Source organism: Callorhinchus milii, unplaced genomic scaffold, assembly GCF_018977255.1.
Source record: "Callorhinchus milii isolate IMCB2004 unplaced genomic scaffold, IMCB_Cmil_1.0 Scaffold2, whole genome shotgun sequence".
NCBI lineage: Eukaryota > Metazoa > Chordata > Chondrichthyes > Chimaeriformes > Callorhinchidae > Callorhinchus > Callorhinchus milii.
Window position 1 is genome coordinate 97654036 of NW_024704743.1, and position 21392 is coordinate 97675427.

Sequence of the window (21392 nt, forward strand, 5' to 3'; positions counted from 1 at the left end):
GAAGGATAACACCTCTATCAAGGCAGCAATCACCAGCATTGCACTGGGATCAAAAAGTCTCGCTCAGTTAGTAATGCGATCTCCTATGCGTAAAAAGTTGTGTTCACTTTGAGCTCATAGCATAGGCTGACACTCCAGTATAGAACTGGGGGAGTGCCTCATTGTTGGAGGTGCTATTCTTTGGATGAGATTTTAAATCAATGTCCAGTCTGCCAGTTCAGTTGAACACTAAAGATCCAATGGCAATACTTGAAAAGAGAAGCCAGTTTCTCTTGGCATCCTGACCATTTTAAGACTAAAATTGAACATTCACTTCATGACTGTTATCATAATAATTCTCTCCTTTTTGTGGGATATTGGAGTCCTGTAGCTCAGTGGTTAGAGCACTCGCCTCACAAGCGAGAGACCTGGGTTAGCTTCCCGGCAGGGCGAAACCTTGGGCAAGTTTCCTTACTCCATATGCCTGATACTAATCCCTTAAAAAAATAATAATAATTTGGTTACTCAATCAACGACTGTTTGTGGGACACTACTGTGCGCAATTGGCTGCCGTGTTTTGCCTACAAAATACAGTCAAGTCACTTTATAGTATATTCTGTGAAACACTTTGAGACGTCTAGAAGATGTGAAAAGCGCTATATCAAATGCCAGGATTATTATTGTTATTCCCATTATTTTCCCATCCTCCCCCTGACTCCCTATTCTCCAGTGAGTCAACTTTAAGATCTACATCTTCCCCTTTGAATACTTCCATACCTGCGATTCTGGCCTCTCCCTCTGCCACTGGGCCCCCACTCCCTAAAACTCTCTCCCATAATCTCTCATTCTCACCCCTTCCCTTTCTGATTTCCAATCTATTTGACTGTGTTTTTAGTGATCTTTCCCCACCCAGCCCCCATCCCTCCCACCACTTTCCACGTGGCTCCCTCAATGCCAGGTTGTGCATTTGACCTAGGCTTGCAAATCCCACTTTTTGCTTGCTGGTTAGTAAGATGATGGAAAGTTGCTACCCCACTGTATGGGAGGCGAAAGCTATGATTTTGAAGTTGAATCAAGCACAAACTCCGTCAGTCTTAATTTTGAAGCCAGTTTTCTGTAGCTTCTTTTAAGGACTAGAGAAAATTTGCTCCCAAATCACCAATGCATTTAAGATTTTGCCCAAATTCCTTTGCACTGAGATTTAAAAAAATAGTCTGTCTATATCCATGCGGAACTTCTGCTCTGATTAATCAGCAAATTAGGGCATAATAGTTTGTTCAATGTTACATTGTGTTATAAATGCTGTACAAATAATCCCTTCATTGTGTGCCCTTTCATAGATGCTGTTTCTATCATCACTGTTGCTTGGATGAGGCTAGAAAGCTGGGCTGCAGGGCAGGCCAAAGCCTGACTGGTCAGGTGTACTGCATGGACCAACAAGCCACATGTATGCTTTTGTTACTGAGCAGCTAACCAAATTAGGGGGTGAAGGCTAATACAGATGTAATAGGCTTTGAATATATATTATCTTATTTATGAAACCTTTTCTATTAATCTTATGTTCCTCTTGGTTAAATCCAAGAAAGCTTGTCAACAGTTGACAAAAACACAGTTTGATAAAAATTTTGAGAAATTTATGCAGATCTATAACCATATATCTATATTAGTTTAGATGATTAGCAAGTAATTACGTTGTCCAGCAGGAATTGTGTGTATATATATATATATATTTCCCAACTCTATAGAAGAGTGATGCGGTCCAATGATGAAAAATGAATGAAAAGTTAACCACAGGCTTAGTCTACAAAGCTGAGGCTTTGTTCATCTGGAGATCTGGAGTAAATAAAAATCAATAGTCGACACAAGTAATTTGTTTTCTCAGGTGCATCCCTTTTTATCTTGTATTTCTTTCTCCGCAATTATTTTCCAACAATTTATTTATAATTTTAGCAGCTCCCCTCATGCTTTCCCTTGAGTCTATTGGCCGTTTCAAAAGCTTATTAATTGAGACAATCTACAGTGAGAATTGATGAGCCACATGTAATTAACTAGGAGAAGTCAGATGAAGCTGCACAGCAACACAGTAGGTGAGGTACTGGCATGATGCCAAAGTGCTGCTCAGGTCTCCACGGAGACTGCATTTAAAATCATCTATCAGGATTTGCAGTGCGTTTCTCCTATTCTGTGCAAAGTAGAAATTATTCCCTGCACAGCATTTGAACTTCGGAAATAAACTGAACGGTACAGTTTTAAGAGATAAACACCTGAGCTGGATCAAGTTGGGTGAATCTAATTCATAATACTTGACTGCTATAATAATAATAATTAATAATAATTCTTGCATTTAACATGTGTCACGTCAGGAGGACATCAATACATAAAAGGCAAAATACTGCAGATGCTGGAAATCCAAACTAAAGACAGAAGCTGCTGGGCAGTGCAGGCAGCAAGGTAGACCCATACCTCCTAAGTGTTCCCAGCAGCTTCTGGTCTTGTTTCAGATTTCCAGCATTTGCAGTATTTTGCCCTGTGCTATCAATTGAGCCTCATCTGGTAGCCTTCTCACGTACGGGTGACTCACACTGACAAGTTGATGGGCACAAGACTTTCACCCCTTCCTTCTTGGGAACCCATGTCAAACTGAAACATACCACAGAAAGGTTTATAGGCTGACAAAGTCTAGGAGAAATTCTGAGGGTGAGATGATCGCTGACACTATTGTGAGGAATTGAAGGGAAAGATGCACATTCTGAAGACTCACAGAAGAGTTCTAAACCATGTTCTGAATACAGTGACATACAGTTGTCACTTTCTTGTGAAGTGCAGTTTATTATGTGTTCTGTGGAAACTACTTTCATCAATAACCAGCTACCTCCATCTATGAATCTTAACAGCTGATTATAACTCTGAAAACAATACTGTACTCTTCTCTTCCTCTCAAACCTATTGCATTCTTTTGTAATATTATGAATTGTCCACAAACATGCAGGTTTTACATAAAAAGATCCTGCAGTCCTGCAGTCCTAGGTTGCTAAGACCTAAGCAACCTAGAGGCAGCTAATGTCATTAAAGATACCAGTTTGTCTTGTTGATAGAATAGGATATTAGAAATCTGTATCTCATACTGTCAACCCTCTGCAGCAACATCATGATTGACAAAGCAGGAGGATAAATACAAACCCTTAAGAGAGTTAATCTCATAAAAGATTGGGAGAAAAACACAAGAAAATTATTGTCATTCCACAACTTTGAACTGATTCAATTGATGGTTGCAAATCAAGAACAGGACACTATGATAATAATATTCCTTGCATTTGATATAGTGCTTTATCATGTCTTTGAGACATCTCAAAGGATATACTGTAAAGTGAATTGACTGTACATTTTGTGGGCGAAACGCAGCAGCCAATTGCACAAAGCAGTGTCCCACAAAGTTATGGATTAAGTGAGCAATTTTTTTGAAGGGATTATTGCCCCCGGAAAAGCGATCTGCCAATCAACTGACACCAGATTCCTACTTACTGCTGGGTAAACAGAGGCGTGTGGAGTAAGGAAATTTGCCCAATGTTTTGCGCTGCCAGGGAATTGAACGTTCCGAGGCGAGTGTGTATAAAATGAGGAAATACACAGGTTTGTTAGAGATATAGATCTGTCTACATAAGGGTGTGTCAAAGCCAATACAATTCCTTAAAGTTTCACTGATCTGTTCCCTCAGATGATACCAGGGACCAGATGTTATAGCTGTGTGGAGAGATTTGAAATGTGACTGATTTTACTAGAACAGAGTTGAAGGGAAGGGGGAAGAGATGAACAAAAGTTATAAAATTAAGAACGGATCTGATAACCTGAATAGAGTAGCTATTTCTACTGACTGGAGCATCAATAACAAAAGGACATGAATTGAGGATAATCACCAAAATGAAAAAAGGGAAAAAGTTAGGATTTTTTTTTGAACACGGGCCTTTTAGAATGTTTTATTACAAATGGGTATTGAAGCTAATTGCAAAACGGTTTTTAAAACCTGATTGGACAAATACTTGAAGAAAAGTAATATTTAAGCTAATGAAGGAAAGAGCATTGAGACATTCTCCTAATGTGAAAGGAGCTAAATCAAATGAAAGGATATTATAATACATGGAAATAAAGGCCTCAGGCATTGCATTGCTGCAAAAGCTGCCCATAAGATGTTAAAATGAGGTCCCATCTGCCTGTCCAGGTGGACGTTAAAGATCCCAAGGCACTATTCAAAAGAGAAGTGAGATTCACCTGATGTCCTGGCCAACAATCCCCCAAATAAAATTGGTCACTCACTCCATGGCTGTTTGTTGAACAATGCAGTGCACAAATTGATTGTCACGTTTGCCCACAAAGTACACAATCACTGCACTTTACAGTGTATCCTGTGAAATGCTTTGAGACATCTCAACAACGTATTAAGGTGCTATATCAAATTATTGAATTATTGATTACTATAAAATTCTTGGCTTGCAGGTACTGGCTTGACACTTTGCGATCAATTCCTTTGTTCGTGTGATAAAGCGGCTGCTGAGTGTATATCTGCCTCAGTGTATAACAGCACCTTGCAAGGACTAAATAAAGAGCAGTGTCGGGGCGAACAAGCTTCGTGCAAAATTGAACTGCAGAGAGCACTTCCAGATAGTTTCAGATCCCATGGTGGGCCACGTTCTGAGGAGAGTGCTGAAGAAAGGGTTGGTGGGACTGGACTACGTGGACCTGGCCGTGGACGACCATTGGAGAGGCGACGTGGAGGTGGACCTTTTTCTGAGACTCCAGCTCCTCCCTCTTCTCAACTATCAGATGAAGATGGACCTGCTCCTGCAAGACCATTCAGAGGTGGTCTACGTGGAAGAGGAACTCCACGAGATGGACGTAGAAGAAATCTAGTACCACCTAGTAGATTACCCCCATCTTTCTTCCAATGAAAAGTAGTATCTTTTTAACTATCAGTGATCTGCTCACTCAATCAGAGACCTAGATTGCATGGAGGTTGATTACCTTATCTGAGCTATGTTGTAATGATGAAGAAATAACCTACTCAACATTGCCACTATCACTCTTTTTTGATCAAAACCAATTTCTAATGGTGGTATTTCATTTAATGGACTTGTTGAAAAACAATAAGGCTGTGCAAATTTCTTTGGGAATCAGTGCGAAGTAGTGGCAGATTGATATCAATAAACAGAATGTACTTTACAAGCCAATCTTATGCTTTCTTTCAAAACTATGTTCCATGTTTATCAACCAAGACTACTGGAGAGATGAATGTAAAATCAAAAAGTTTTATATAGGCTTTAGTATTGTTTTTATTTTGTCAAACCAAGTGTTGGGGTACTGCTGGAATTAAACCAGCAAAAGATGTCATTGAAAGCACTGAAAGCATACATGTGTCAGACTGATAAAAAAATAAATCACAACTTTGGATAACTATTTTCTTTGCAACGAATAAAAACTAATAAAGATTTAGTGGGGTTTAATTTACAGGATTATGTAATAAGGAGTGTGTCAGACAAAAGGTAACCAGATGTATGTTATGCTGACCAGTGGGAACTCTGTGAAACGTTGTGTTTCCATTGTACCATGCTTGCAGATTGACAGGAATGCGATTACAAAATACTGTAAATTAGATTTAATATCTATTACCTGAGCTGAATGGGTCTGCACGACTGTTCAAATTGACCTGTTAGCGCTCGCCATGATAGAAATATCATTGTAAAATGGGATTACTCATCTCATCCCATTCACAACTGATACCACTGCAAGCCAATGCGCTAATTAGGGATATCCAACTGGACAAGCAACAGGAAAGTTACCATGTCTCTCATTGGTAAATTGCATGGTTTCAGCTGGTTCAATTCTAACAATACCCAAGTGGCCATTTTAAATTACAATCACACATATGTTCTCCAGGAGAGTACTGGCAATCAACTCTACTTCTTTGTGTTCTCAGCTGATCAAAATACACAGCTTCTTATCACTTGAAATATCTCAGCATGCTTCACACATTGAGTTACTTTGTAGTGTGACAGTTGTCTTCCATTCAATTCCTAATGGAGTAGCTTTGAACTTGATACCATTTGATACCATTTGGCAGGACATTTCTCTCTCAACTGCACCCTTCATAACATGCACCAATCTCTTAGTGATATTGGATCTCTATAATATCTGCCTGACTGGATACTCTTAACTTCTGCCGTGTGGAAAGAGTCGCATTTGAATCCGGGTGTGACTTGAGCAGAATGTTTAATTAAGAGCTGTAAGCATTCATTGATATCAGCTTCCACATTATCCACCTACATCATAGCCACTTCATGACTGGTTGTGGGACATCACTGTGCATGAATTGGCTGTTTCTACAAATTCACAATTGTTGTGATAAATTGCAGGTTTCTGAAGGAATAAAATGGTCAATGACAGAGGCTGAAAGCCTAACCCTGTTTTAAAAGAATGCAATATCTGTGATCTTGACAGATGGTAGCATCGCCTAAACTGGTTTGATTGCAAAATATAATAATAATCCTTGCATTTAATATAGCACCTTATCACGTCTTTGAGACATCTCTAAACGCTTCACAGAATACACTGCAAAGTGAATTGACTGTATATTTTGTGGGTAATGAGATGCTAAACCATGACTGTGGGCGAAATGCAGCAGGCAATTGCACATAGCAGTGTTCCACAAATAGTCGTGGATTGAGTGACCAATTCATTATTATTAATTTTTTTTGAAGGAATTATTATCCCCGGAAAAGCGATCCGCCAATCAGCTAACAACCGGGTTCCTACTTACTGCTAGGTAAACAGAGGTGTATGGAGTAAGGCAACGAGCCCAAGGTTTCGCTCTGCCAGGAATCAAACCCAGGCCTCTCGCTTGCGAGGAGAGTGCTCTAACCACTGAGCTACAGGACTCCAGTCTTGTATATATAGTATCTGTGACTATAGTCACTACACTATAAATTAAATTTTGCAAAGCAAAATGATAGGAGGATAAACTCTGTCCCTGCTTACCATGGTTATTGTCGCTCAACCTACATGTAAAGCAGAATGTTTTTTTGTACCTAGGTTGAAAAAAGGTGTCTCAATCAAGGGAGCGAACAAGGACTAGACTCCAAATAGGCTTGTTTGAAGTTGCAGCCCTAACTGCTAATTAGGCACCAGCAAATGGCAGAGAGCACCAGTATATAGCTGGGAACTGGAGCGAAATAAAGGGGAATCTGTATGTAAAAAGGTAGAGTTTCCTTTTCAAAATAAACTTTTCTTTTTATTGATAAAACCATTGTGCAAGTTTTGTTTTCTGGGTGCGACCCTCCTTCAAGTGCTTGGAGATGTTTCGTAACGATATTATGAGACACTATTACAAATGCAAGGATTATTATTTATTACCAACAGCATCTTTGTATTGTAGGTGTTCCATAATAATATAATAATCTTTGCATTTGATATAGACATTCACAGAATATACTGCAAAATTAATTGACTGTAAATTTTGTGGGCAAAACGCAACAGCCAATTGCGCACAGCAGTGTCCCACGAGCAGTCGTTGATTGAGTGACCAAATTATTTTTGTTTTTTTTCTTGAGGGATTATTATCAGGCGTGTGGAGTAAGGAAATTTGTCCAAGGTTTCACCCTGCCGGGAATTGAACCCGTCTCTCACTTGTGAGGCGAGCACTCTAACCACTGAGCTACAGGACTCCTACACAACTGTGAAAAATCAACAATGGTTAGGAATCTGGCTGCAAAGGCATTGGAGAAATTCAAAGGTGGTCAGATTGAAAATAATTTAATGCAAAGTTCACCTTTTCTTATCTGGTTTCTGTCAGTGTCTGAGGCTGTCTGAGCCTTGGCCTCTTTCGAGAATTGAACCTCTGGTTGTAAAGGAACATCGGCCGAGTCAAAAAGCAATTAAATTAGCAATGTATGCATGTGGGGTTTGAAGCGAATCAGATTTTATAATTTAAATAGTGTTCTGTATTAAATTAAAGGTTAGGAGGAACCAAAACATTCGAGTTCTGCCTAGAGATCATAGATGAAGGAAACAATTTTTGGTAGCAGAGTTATTAGTCATTAATAAGTCTTTCTTTTCCCCAGACACTCTCTCTATACCTGCTGATCCATTCACACATGTTCAGTCCCTGACACTTCATACATTGAGTGATAAGGAATGAGAAAGTCCTAATATTCCTGGCAGTCGTTTTCTACAATTTCACAATTATGATAAGGAATAAAAAGGTTGAGAAGGTGAAAGCCTGGTCCTATTTTAAAAGAATACCACACTTGTCATCTTAGACAGATGGTAGCATCACCTAAACTGGTTTTGAAAGATGGGTGTTTCTGCATTGAATTGATTTCAAAATTGATCATTCCCTTCATGGCTGTTTGGGAGATATTGCTGAGCGCAAATTGGCTGCCACATTTGCCTACAAATGTACTGTTGCTACACTTCACAGTAAAATCTTGTGAAGCACTTTTGAGACTTTTCAGCGACATGATAAGGTGTTAAATGCAACGATTGTTATTTATGGATCATTAATCCATTAATGATTTCTAAGTAACTAATGCTTTACAATTTGTATTTAGATGGCAGATCATAGCATGAGGTGTGCTCCTTTGCCAAAGATAGCAGGAGTAATAATGAAGATCTGACACGAAGAAGTTTGATAAAAGAATCAAAGTTTGGTGAAACTGTGATTTCATGATGGGCAATTGAAAAAGATTAATGATGGGTAGATTTTTCTGCCAACATTCGCTTTACATTGACTAAGCACTAAGTTATTTGCTGAGTCTTTTGAGGTAATTCAGTTTTATAATCATGATGTTTGTTTTTTCTCATGGAATGCAATTGGTAATAATTAACCAAGGTACATTTGCAGAAAATATTTGTAATAGGAGTAATTATTTTGATGCATAAAGTTTAAAACACTGATTAACAAACCTACACATGCACACAAAGGAGAATTAAAATCAAATTGATCATTTATGGCAGTCTCAGTAGCACTGAGTCACACTTAATGCCCTATTGATAACAGACCAATGAGCCTAGTTTGACAGCATAGAACTCGACAAGGTACTGCAGACTGGATTTTTTCACCTGGTTCCTCAAGTTAGAGGGTTAACTCTGAGGGTGGTCTGAGCTTGCTCTCAATGGCTTGCTGTGTGTTTTTTGCTGGTTAAACTGGCGTGATCCGATCAGGAGGGCCTCAGTCTTGTTCACATTCAACTGTTGGAAATTTGCCCTCATCCAGGACTTGATATCCGACAGGCAGTCTGTCAGGACATCAGTCGTCCTGGAGTTGAGGGTGGAGGCAGAAAGATAGAGTTGGGTGTCATCCGCATACATATGGAAGTTGACTCCATGTCTGTGGATGATGTCACCAAGGGGGAGCATGTAGATATTAAAGAGGAGGGCCAAGGACAGAGCCCTGGGGGACGCCAGTGCGGGGGATGGAGGAGAAACCGTTAGGAGGCAATAAAGGGGAGACGGTGAGAAAGATAGGAATCAAACCAGGCAAGGGCAGGTCCGCAGCGATTAAGGAGAGGCGGTGTATGAGGATGGAGTTGTTGACAGTGTTGAAGGTGGCAGAGAGGTCGAGGAGGACAAGGAGGCAGAGGAAGCCCTGATCACAGATGTTCAGAATGTCATTAGTGACTTTGATCAGGGGTGTTTCCGTGCTGTGGGCAGCATGGAAGCCGGATTGGAGGGGTTCAAAGAGGGAATGGCGAGAAAGAAAGGAGTGGAGCTGGGACACAATGACTCGTTCCAGGACCTTGGAGAGGAATGGGAGGTTAGAGATGGGGCGGTAGCTGGAGAGTCGGGATAGGTCCAGGGAAGGTTTTTTCAGGATGGGGGGATGACAGCTGTTTTTAGGGGGGTTGGAATTGAACTGGTTGACAAGGAGAGGTTGATGATATCGGACAGGAGAGGGGCCAGAAGGTGGAGTTGGGAGATAAGCAGAGAGGTGGGGATGGGATCGAAGGAGCAGGTGGTGGGTTTGAGTTTGCGAACAATCGCGGAGAGGGAGGAGGGAGAGCTAAGATCGAAGGAGCATAGCGGAGATGGGTGGGGGTAGGTCATGAGGGAGAGGTGATGTGGAGCTGGCTGTGGACATGGCAGAGGTGGCTGAGTATATCCCCTCAATTTTGGTTTCGAGGAAATCCAGCATCTCCTCACATTTGGGAGTTTGAAGAGAGGATGGACGAGGTATGGGAAGGTGGACGGAGGAGACGGTTTGTGATGGAAACGAGAAGCCGGGGGTTGTCCTTTGCCTCCAAGATAACCTTGGAGTAGGAGGATTCGGCAAAGGCAAGAGCGCAGCCGTAGATCTTGGTGTGGTGAAGCCAGATCTGCCGATGGACCGTTAGTTTGGAATTGGTCCAGGTGCGTTCGACAGCTTGCACTTGTGCCTTGAGGGAACGGAGATGGCTGGTGTACCAGGGGGATTTACGGGAGTATGAGGCAGTTTGGGAGGTGAGGGGGGGAAAGGGACCAAAGGCTGGTACAATCAACAGATCTTGTAACAGAATAATACCATCGTAGATATCTCGAGTTCAATACTGTGTGTTTACAGCACACAAACTTGATTCTTCATACTTTCAGTCTTCTTGCTTACAGCTTTCAATCTTCCATCTGATATCCTCAGTCTCAGTGTTTCTAGCTCTGTCTTCCATCTCCCGTATCCTTGTCTCCGCGACCCGAGATGGCCCCGTTCACAAAGTTAACGGAACTCTTATACCAATGCTCATCCAATCATGGTGCGGACATTAGACCACCCGGTCGAAATCATGCCGGGTGTACATGAGCACCTCATGGGGTGTACGTGCCTCACACACATACACATTGTCCTTAAGACCCCTGTTATCTGATCTAATTGTCTTTAGAGGATTGATCAGTTTAGGGCTGTATCTGGTGCTCATTATTTTGTGGTGTGGGATCATTAGTACATTTCTTTTAAGTGACTGGTTATTCCTTATCCCGGGATGGTACCAAAGTCCTCTAGTTTAAGCATTAGTTTAAGCTTAAGTTAAACTTAAGTTAAGTTAAACTTAAGCTTAAGTTTAAGCTCATTAGTTGCTATTCTTGAGGGTTGCCTTTGGTCGCTTGGCAGGCCCTGTCAGAATCTAGCAACTTATTGCTAAGTCAAGATCCTGTGTCGACCAATACCTTGGACCGTTACCTCTGTGGGCTTGTTGTCATTTACTGATAAGAGGTGACCCCCTGCCCTTTTCCAAAGCTGTCCGTTATTCTTTCAAAAACAGAGGAAAAAAGATGTGTCCTATCCCATGCCAGTCAGTCCAGTTGCCCTCCACACTTAACTTAAAAGTTAACCCATTCACAACATCTATTATGATTCTAGCAGTATACAAAAAATGTATATTCTAACAATGTGAAGGGAGGAGCAGAGGGAGACTGTTGGGGAATCGAGGCAGGTGGAGGAAGAGGAGGGTTGAGCGGTAGTGGAGGGAAGGGGACGGGGTCGGGAACATCTTGGGGAAGCAACTCGGGTCAATTGCGGCGGCCAACACACACTGAGACTCGGAGCGGACAGGAGTGTTCAGCGAGCCATGGTTAGCCCGCTGAGCTGGGCTGGTGAGGCTCGGTGAGTAGATGGGGCAGTGATGTCTTCCCCATGAGTCCCGGCCTCAAGATTCAAATGAGGCGGGTGGGATACAGTCACGCGGCAGCTGGTTGTTGATTGGCTGAGCCCTCAAGAGAGTCGTGGATGGTGGTGCGGGCGCTGATGATGGTGCGGGTGCTGTTGGTGAGGACCAGCTGAGGCGATGGGTCCCTCGCGAGGCTAACAAAATAAATCAGTCACATTGTTTTTTGTTTGTAATCCAATTGGATTTCACAGCATTTTACCTTTAAATGTGCTAAATTGCAAGATAATATAGTTTGGTGTCAAATTTATACTGAAGCTGCAACCCTTTGTTTAGAATTAGCTCTAGAAGCTTGATCAACAGATCGGATGCACACCTTGCTCTTTCTTGGAAACGGATTTATATATTGTCAAAGATGATGATAATGTGTAAGATTAAGTGGCTGCTTTTGGGAAACATGAATAAGGCTGTAACTTTCATCAAGAACACGGTGCTGATCCAATTAAGGTATGACCAAGATCCATGGGACTAGGCACTGGAAGGTTATTAGCAGAGATGTAAAAATCAAACAAGATGGTCTTGTTGCTGTACCATTGGAAGCAGTGCACTGCTCATTCATTAATTCTTGCCTTTGAAAGGATTAGAGGTGAGTAAATAAGAGGATTCATAACATTCTGAGAAGCGACCAAGGACGTTGAGCTGGTCCTCTTTTGAAAGAGACCTTTAAGTTACTGAAAACTTTTTATGAAGCTGAATGCTTGCATTTGATAGAATAATGTCTTCTCACTTTAAAATGCATCCAGGCTCTTCGCACAATAGTTTAGCGAAATTACTTATGTAGCTAATTAGTGACTCATCTGCATAGAAACATTCTATGAATAGCAATAGCCAACTAACTTTTTTTTGTGAATTTGGATGAGGAGGAAATATTGGTTTCCTACCCATTGAAACAGTGCTCATCAAATATTAGTGTCCAACAAAGCATAGCTGCAATGGTGAAATACTGAGATAAAGGTTGGCGTTTAGTATTCCAGCACTTCCTTATAATTGCCAAAGGTGTAAACTCAGGAGTATAGTAGGTGACAAAATATTTTAGTTTACATATGTAAACTTGTTACTTTACTTGTTTTGTAAACATTAGGTAACAAAATGCCCTAATTATTGCTGTACTCTCGATTTCTCTATCAGGATTTACTGATCTTTTGAAGACATTTCCTTCCTCCCCAAACTTAGAACCCCCCACCCCCACCCTTTAAAAACACCATCAAAAAATATTTGACACATTAAATGGGTATATTTAGCTCTTTGTAATTATGCAACTTATACAACAGATTTAACATTTTCATGGAAGTTGACCAGGTCTAAATAGTGAACACGTGCTAAACAGTCAACAGATCTACCTGGATGTGAAACATTGCCTGACATCATCATAGTCCACTTTATCCAGCATGTACATGTTTCCAGCATACTAAACAGTGCGTACACATCCGATTGCAGCGCGTACACATCTAATCACAGTTTGAACTGAGCTTAAAAGCAGATCACCTTTAAGTTGAATATTTCCCTTGCCAAGGAATCACAACAAAGAACACAAGATTTCATGGAATTTCAAAACAGTACCTTTGGCACTGGCACAATTTACACCACCTCTATTTGCTGGGGACAAGTACAAGTAGTCTGCTCTCAAGTACAGTGAGTGGTCATTTAAAAGTGCTTAAACAAATTTTAAATCATCAATTACTAACATAAATGAAGAATTATCACCAATATAAACTGTTTACTATTCACATACCCAAACGGCCATGTTCATGGGTGATTATAATTCCGACATGCTTATTAAATTGGAATTACTATTTGTTTGGTTTTAAAAATGAATGCACAAAGTGTTAACTAATGCAATTTTCTGTTAGTTGATTAATGTAATTTTCACTGATATACTGACATTCTTTTCACTAAACATAGCAGATTAAGACAGAGGGATTCATCCAACATTTTCAAATATATATAACATTTTATGTTGCATGCAAAAATCTATATATTGAATCAACCCAAAATGAAGATTAGATGCTAGTTAGCCTAATTTAATTTGAGTTTCAATGAGGAAAAAAAGTCACATTACTTTGTGTCAGGAATTCTTAAAAACCATTCTGGCATCATAAACAAAATGTGTTTTGCTTAGTTTGATTTGAGACCACCCCCCCACCTCTCTAAAGAAAATGGCAATTGAATTTTATGGTATCTTGTTTTACCAGATTGATCTGTGAACTTTTATGTGTTGTTTTAAAAAAAGGGTAGTCTTGCTTTGAGTACATTTTAATTCATAAATGTGGCTACTGTTGAGTGTAATACATTTATTTAATTTATTTATGATTTTATGTTCATATTAATCCAGGGTATAGTTTTTTCTTTCAACATTCAAAAAAACATCTATGTGCCCAAAGTTTGCATGGTTGAAAAATATCTGGTGATAATTTAACTTTCTAAAAGTACATTTAAAAACAATCTAATGCATAAATTCACATTTGTACACCGGTGGACAATGATCACAGATCCAACAATGTAAACATTTTTGTACAATGCACTTAAAACTGGAAATACCACTACCTATCTGTTCTGCAACTTACAAATATACAATGGTTACTGGAGCCCACATACAATTACAAAATCAATAGCTGGTTTCTTCTTGGAAAATGGGCTACATTGGGAATGAGACCAAATGGAAATAAGTTCAATTGGTAGCTGAAATGTATGAGATGATTGTTTAAGCAAAGATTACTTTCATTAGTTGTGGTGCTGCAAACTCAAATTATTAAAATAAAATCTTAACAATATTAAGACACTTCCATGCTTTGCCAATTTCTCAAATAAATCACACTTTGGCTTATGTAGATGTATATTTGATTCTGAATCATAATGCAGAAAAACATCAGAACCAAAGGTCTCTCTTTTTAAAAAAAATCAAATCTGAATCCATCTACAAAATAATTGTGATAAAACAAAAAAACGTATCTTGAAGCAAGTACAACACAGATCTGCAATCCACTGTCATACTTGGACATGGGTTTATTTGGTCAAACAGGGAGTTCTTAAATCTCAAGTGTGATCCTGGGAACAGGCCAATGCACTTTTCAGGGTCAAGACTCCACAAAGGGAAAAGAAAAAACTAATTTGTCTATAAAAATGTATATTATTCAAATCAACAAAATGAAAAATTCTTTCATATTGAAAATCAATCACTACAGCATGAATGGAACAATCACACACTCACATTGCATATTATTGATATGAAGCATTACTATGATCTGAAAACAGTTCTGCACCCTGTTCCTAGATTGCTTAAACCAACTATTTCTATATTATATTATCAGGTCAAATTAAATTATGGTACAATAAATGCAGTAAAATTTGGGTGGAAAGAAGCATAAATGCAGGGGATGGACATTCGCTAGGAACAGGAATCCTGTTTATAGACCCTCTTGGAAAGTGCATGTGTGTGTAAAGCATGTGAGGGGGTCAGGCTTGGCTTTAATACCTATCATGGGGCAAGTAGTAGCCGACTTACTGTCAATTTCTAGATAAGCACATAGAATGGGAGGGGAGCAAGAAAAGCTGCACCCCAACCTCAAGATGTGTTAGCTGGAGAGTGTGGGGGGGAAGAGAATAAAAAAATAAGGCGAAGATACTCTATCTAATGCAAGGATTATATATATATATTAACACAACTAAGTTAAACGGTGCAATCGCAGGTAGGTTTGATAAATACCACTCTAAATAGGATGGAATTTATTTTTTGTGTGTCTAATGTATGCTGATGTAGACATTACATTCAGTTTTCCTTGTACCGGGTGTGATTTCATAGGTGCCGGATGATCTCCAGTACTTCGCACAAGTCCACGGTATTCATGCAAATTTAGACAATACTGATTTGTGGGATTCATTCTGCAATGTGATTACCTCAGCACAGAAATACAGAGTGAATACTGACTTACACCAAGATTCAGCTAATATAAATGAGCCGAAGCTACAACATTTACTAATAAGCGTAAACTTCCAACACTAATAGGAATGTTATATAATCAAGAAACTATTGCATTGATAAGTTCTACTCTGTTTTATGTAAACTTCTGGAATTTTTTTAAAAAAAGCCAAATATTAATTTTGTTTATGGTTATTTTCACCACTGGGAATGCTAATTTAACTGCTTATCCAACCGCTAAACACTTACTAGTGACAAATATCTCTTCAAAAGCTTCTACTTTTTTGTACAACATGCATTTTTACACAGTATGACAATATACTGTAAAATTTGGTTCAGAAAATCCCAAGATATTTTTAATTGATTTGTTTAGTAGGAAGAAAAATTGTTCCGCCTTCTTAATATGAAATATAATCCATCAGTGGGAAACTAAATATTTGCATTATTTTGTCCTTTTCCTATATTTGGTGTTTATTTCGTTATTTGCCCATTCAGATATAAAGGACAAAATGCCTGTGAACAAAACCAGTGGTTAATAAACGCAGAGGTCTGGGAATTTCATTTCATATACTGGGATTGAATGGTACTGAACATGGCCCCCTGCAACATTCACAGATCCAGATGGACTTGGAGGTGGTCTGTTGGGAGAAAAACAAAAGCATTTAAAATTCATTAACATTAATTTCAAGAATTTACTCTTAAATTACAAAACTTCTTTGCAAATTACAGACATCTAATTCTATTTTCAAACATTTAGAAAATAACAGATCCACAGCTATTCTTAAATGGACGAGATGATTTTGTTCAAGCTCTCACAATGAGATACCCAGAAGTCACACTCAAATGGACAGTGCTCTGGTCAGGTCGTACCCAGGATACTGCAATCACTTCTAAGTGCTGCTTGGATGGATTGCTGCTTGGTCAATAATAATTTAGCATTTAATATAGAGCCTTATCACGTCGTCGAGACATCTCAAAGTACTTCACAGAATATATTGTAAAGTGAATTGACTGTGTATTTTGTGGGTGGAATGCGGCTGCCAATTGGCACACAGCAGTGTCCCAAAAACAGTTGTGGATTGAGTGACCAATTGTTTTTTGGGGGGGAAGGATTGGGAGAGCGCTGCTTGAATGGAGGAGAGCGCTGCAGGTTTGGGAGGTTTAAGCATTTGCAGATGATGTCACATCAAAAAGGAAGCAAATCACAAGAAAATATTTAATCAGTTTCAGGATGCGGATCTTTTGGGATCTGGACTGATGGATACTGCATGTCTTGAAAACAGATGTTTTGCAATTACAATTTATTACACATTACAATTTTCTACATCAGTGGTGGCAAACCCTTCAAGAAGTGGTTCACCAAACATTCTCACTAGTCTAGTTAAGTCCATGTTCAATCAATAAATCAAGAAATATTAAATCAAGAAAATTTATTTTGTTGGCCGACCAAAAACGTCGGCCACTACTGTACCATGAAGTCAGACATTAAATAATCTACGTTTCTTCCTCAAAATTGTAACTTACCTAATTGTCAGTTCAAATATCTGCGCAAGTTTGTCATGGAGCAGGTTCGACTGTGAAAAGAAGAAAACTAGTTTGAAACGGAATTCCTAATACAAAAACTGCTGCAATCTGACATTAAACAATATTGTAGATCAACAATCCATTACTTTTGCAAGGTTTAAATTTAAGCAATCAAAGATTACCAACTGTTAAATAGATATAATAATGCTCAGTGCAAAGCAAAATATTTTTTAAATCATGTATTTGAAGCACACATTCTATAATAATGGTAAACATAAACAAGAGTTATTTATAATTATCCATTAAGATCATATACTGGATAAAAAAACAATTGGGAAGATCATCGGTTGCGTATTACACATCCATCAAAAGCCTCTCATATACAATACTACTTACACCTTGGGAAAAAACACTAAGAAAATAACTTACATTTTAATTATAATGAAGGTTTTCACTTAAGGCAAAATGTAAATGTTATGATCTAACGTACAAAAGCCGCAGGTACATACTGCAGTAGATGCATATTGTTAAAGACTTTACAGCTTAATTTCACTGCAGTTGAGGTAAATGCAATTACATTACCAGGTTACCTCACCTTGGATTCACACTGAGCTGCAATTTCCTCAAATGGTGCCTTCTGAAACTTCTCAATTACTTGCCGCCGCTTTTCTTTTTCCTGTTCTTCCAGGTTTTGGTTATCTGCTTTAATGGGTAATGCAAATAAGATTAAATTAAACTGAAAATTTCATACAAACTGTATGGCACTAAAAATATATTTTCAAACCTCAAACTTTTTAAAAGAGGGTTGCTAGAGTGTGGTTACGCTTTACCACAAATGGCTGTCAAACCTAAGTCTATGACTGCATTTCAAGTGGAAGAGGATAAATTCTTGAAAAAAATTCAGTGATACAGGGAAAGAGCTGGGGAATGGCATTAGAGAATTCTAGTGGGAGAACTAGCACCAGGGCAGACCCGCTGGGCCTGAATGGCCTTTTTGTGCTGTAAACACTCTATGATCCAACACATTAGTTTTAGTTTTCTAGGTTACACTTTAGGCACAAGGAACTCATGCATAAATTGTGCTTTAAAGCAGCCCCATCTCCAAACAGTGGAGTCCTGTAGCTCAGTGGTTAGAGCACGTGCCTTGTAAGCGAGAGATCTGAGTTTGATTCCCGGCAGGGCGAAATGCTGGGCAAGTTTCTATACTCTACACACCTCTGTTTACCTAACAATAGTTAAGAACCCGGTTGTTAGTCAATTGGTGGATTGCTTTTCTGGGGGTAATAATTCCTTCAAAAAAAATAAAATTAAAATAAATTTGTCACTTCAATCCACGACTGTTTGTGGGACACCGCTGGGCGCAATTGCCTGCCGCGTTTCGCCCACAAATTATACAGTCAATTCACTTTACAGTATATTCTGTGAAGCTCTTTGAGACATCTCGAAGATGTGATAAGGCGTTACATCAAATGCAGGGATTATTTACTACTGTGAAACTGTATAGTGCCATAATAAAGTTCATAAAGATTTTTAATTTCAGTGTAGGTGAGTTACTGTGGTGTTGATAAACATCTTGCATTTTATCTTTATCTCTGAGATGGCAGGTTGATATAAATTCATGATGTCTATAACAAATCAGCCGATAGATTTACAGTGCTGAAAAAACCAAGGCTAGCATATGGAGTTCAATAATTCCTTCGTCTCAAACCTGGTTTCAAAGTGAAACTATTTGGCAGCTTCAATTCTGATGACCTTAATTGAGTCTTTGGCCAGCAAGCAGTATGGAAGGTCTCAAAGGTACTGCATTTCATTCCAGAATTCATGAAATCCCAGAACAATTGTGTTTTGTAGTGCGGATAGTAGTGATTGTCCAGCCTTCCAAGGCAATGTTTTTTTCTCTCAAAACAAACAAACTTATATAAACTGAAACTAGCACCTGGACTTCATTCTGTAGTCTTAAAACCAAAGCAATCTAAATTACATTGTTGGGCAAAGCTGCCAAAGCTCAATGTTGCTGTTGATGTGCACTCCATCACTCAGCAATAATAATTTATGCAAAGGGAAAATATTAATAGGATTACTGCATTCTATGGGGCCAAAGATGGATTAAAGGCTTAAGCAAGGTATTTTCACAATCTGTTACTCATTATAACAAGTAGTTCAAATGGTCCTTTATGCAAAATTGCATTAAACTAATAATACTAATAGCTGCATAGTTAGTCAAGAAAAATCTCTAAAAAAAAGCTTTGAAGGCCCATAAATCTGCTGATACAGTGTGGCCCTGTTATAATGTACTTCTTTATCTATGGCTTTCCTAAGTGGCATACCAATGGCTTTCTTCAGTGTTTCAAAGGTGATTTCTTCAGCCATCTTGCTCTGAGGAAACAAAGTAAGTAAATGAAAAATAATCAAATACAAGAAGCTTAGACTTTACATGTACAAGAACAAGATTACATTTGTACAGCTCCTTTCAAGTCTGGAGGACGTCCCAAGTCGCTGGATAATATAAAAAATATTTCATTGGCTTATTATAAATACGATTGTGACTATGACAGGAAAGGGGAATGGTTAAACAATTCTCTGTGTTTCTAACTAAGCAGCATTGGCAAATAATGTGTAACCTGGAGAGATCAGTAGATAGGCAAATGAGGAAACAAACCAGATCCACTGCAAAATAAATGGAATTTTATCAGATATTTTGGCAATGGAACAATGCTCAACTAGACATTTAATCATAACAATTGGAATGTATGGTCAATTTCAAAAGATTTCCTTAAAAATTATCTTCAACCCCCCGCCCCCCCAAAAAAATGCTTCAAAACAGTAATGATTACACGTTCAGCAAAAATAGGGTAAGGAATAAATTGTACCTAATATTATCTGGGGGAGGGTGGGGGGGGGGAGAGAGAAGAGAATTTAAGCGGGGTTCCTCCTTGGAGCTAATCTGGCTCCAAGATGGCGTAGTTGGCAAAGGAATGTCGGCATTGTGTCAATCCTCTGTAGTGGTCTGGTGGTCCGGTTCCTGAACCAGGCAGATCTACAGTATTTGAGAGCACTGCCAACGACAGTGCCATCCAGCCTGCTTTATTAGCAGGATTTGGAGGGGGAGATTGGCAACAGGGATGCTTCCCAACCAACGCTTGTTAGCTATGCAAGTCAAAGCTCTAACAGGTTGGGTGGTACTAACTAGACAAGCAGGAGGAAGTTTGGCAAATAGTGCCCTTAATGGCAAGCAATGCAGTTTTAGCTGGTAAACTCCAGCTTTACTCCAATGCAAACTCTGGGGTCCCTTAGTCTTAGCTCTTGAGCATAATACTCCCTAGAATTAGGTACATCACACCAGGGAGAGAGCATATTTCATTCCAGACACAGGGAAATTTCCATTTGTAGGTTGTGTATATAGGTGGGACTCTACCTGGTTGCATACCCTTATAATATAGTAATGGGTTTCTACATGTGTCAGACGCCCTGATGACCAAAAAAAAGTATTGTAAAAGTTTTAAATTTGAATGGTTTTATCCCTTCAAGTAGATTCAGATAGGAGAACAAAGTCGCACCTTGTCCTGTTGTATGTTGACACCAATAAGATCCACCTGGATTGATACGGTCTCCACAATGCTCTTTCTTCTCGACAATCTATCTTCATCTAAAAAAATTCAATGCAACATTTAAAATCAAGCGCTACTTACTACTGCAATAGCCAAAAATGTGTTGCTCAGATCCATATAGAAAAGTGCTTAAATTTATTCAGTAGGTTTTATAGTGAATACCTTCTGTACTCAACACACAATCAGTTTATATCGAGAACACATCAATAACTTAATGACAATTCCAGATGAAGCCTAAATAGGAGTTACATTATACTAAAGTGTATGGGATGTGGCTACATTATTTGGGTTTAGAAATTCAGCAATATGGCATTTAAGTCTAGTTACTACAAAGCCACCTAATGCCCTCTAGCAGTATTCCTACAAAGCACATCAGAGCCTCCACCATCAGAACACACAACACGGCATCCATTACTTCAAAAAGAAAAAGAGATAAGCCCTTAGTTCATTTTACAAGAAAAGAAAACTGAAAATAGGTGCATAAGAAAACTGCACACACGTTTACAAACTGGGCTTGGTGGGACCAAATATAATGCATCTCAGGCACTTTGTCAATGTTTAATGTACTAAAGCCAAGGACAATGATTCCTCCACATTTCTTTCCCCTATTCTACCTTGTCAAAAGTCTCCTACTGAGATTTCTTCATTGGAAGAGTTTATCTTGATGGGAGGTGTTGCTTATTATTGCAT

General features: G+C 39.1%; 2 protein-coding genes across 4 annotated transcripts in view; one reads left to right on the top strand and one right to left on the bottom strand.

Annotated features, from left to right (window-relative positions):
* LOC103183468 (otoconin-90) overlaps positions 1 to 5419 on the top strand; it is a 49235-nt gene extending 43816 nt beyond the window's left edge. The window contains exons 15-16 of the mRNA XM_007900971.2: positions 1320 to 1426; positions 4471 to 5419. Of these exons, the coding sequence (XP_007899162.2) occupies positions 1320 to 1426; positions 4471 to 4922 (559 nt within the window). The 3' untranslated portion in view covers positions 4923 to 5419. The remainder of the gene's footprint in view (positions 1 to 1319; positions 1427 to 4470) is intronic.
* Positions 5420 to 15345: 9926 nt separating this feature from the next.
* The window catches only part of LOC103183439 (protein EFR3 homolog A), a 103915-nt gene continuing 97868 nt past the window's right edge, over positions 15346 to 21392 (bottom strand). For 2 of the 3 annotated variants that reach the window (XM_042346808.1, XM_042346806.1), the window contains 5 exons: positions 20652 to 20740; positions 19422 to 19470; positions 17690 to 17796; positions 17095 to 17144; positions 15346 to 16208 (listed from right to left, as the gene is read on the bottom strand). In XM_042346808.1, coding sequence (XP_042202742.1) covers positions 16103 to 16208; positions 17095 to 17144; positions 17690 to 17796; positions 19422 to 19470; positions 20652 to 20740 — 401 coding nt within the window. In that variant the 3' untranslated portion in view covers positions 15346 to 16102. The remainder of the gene's footprint in view (positions 16209 to 17094; positions 17145 to 17689; positions 17797 to 19421; positions 19471 to 20651; positions 20741 to 21392) is intronic. The other variant, XM_042346807.1, reaches the window with a different exon arrangement.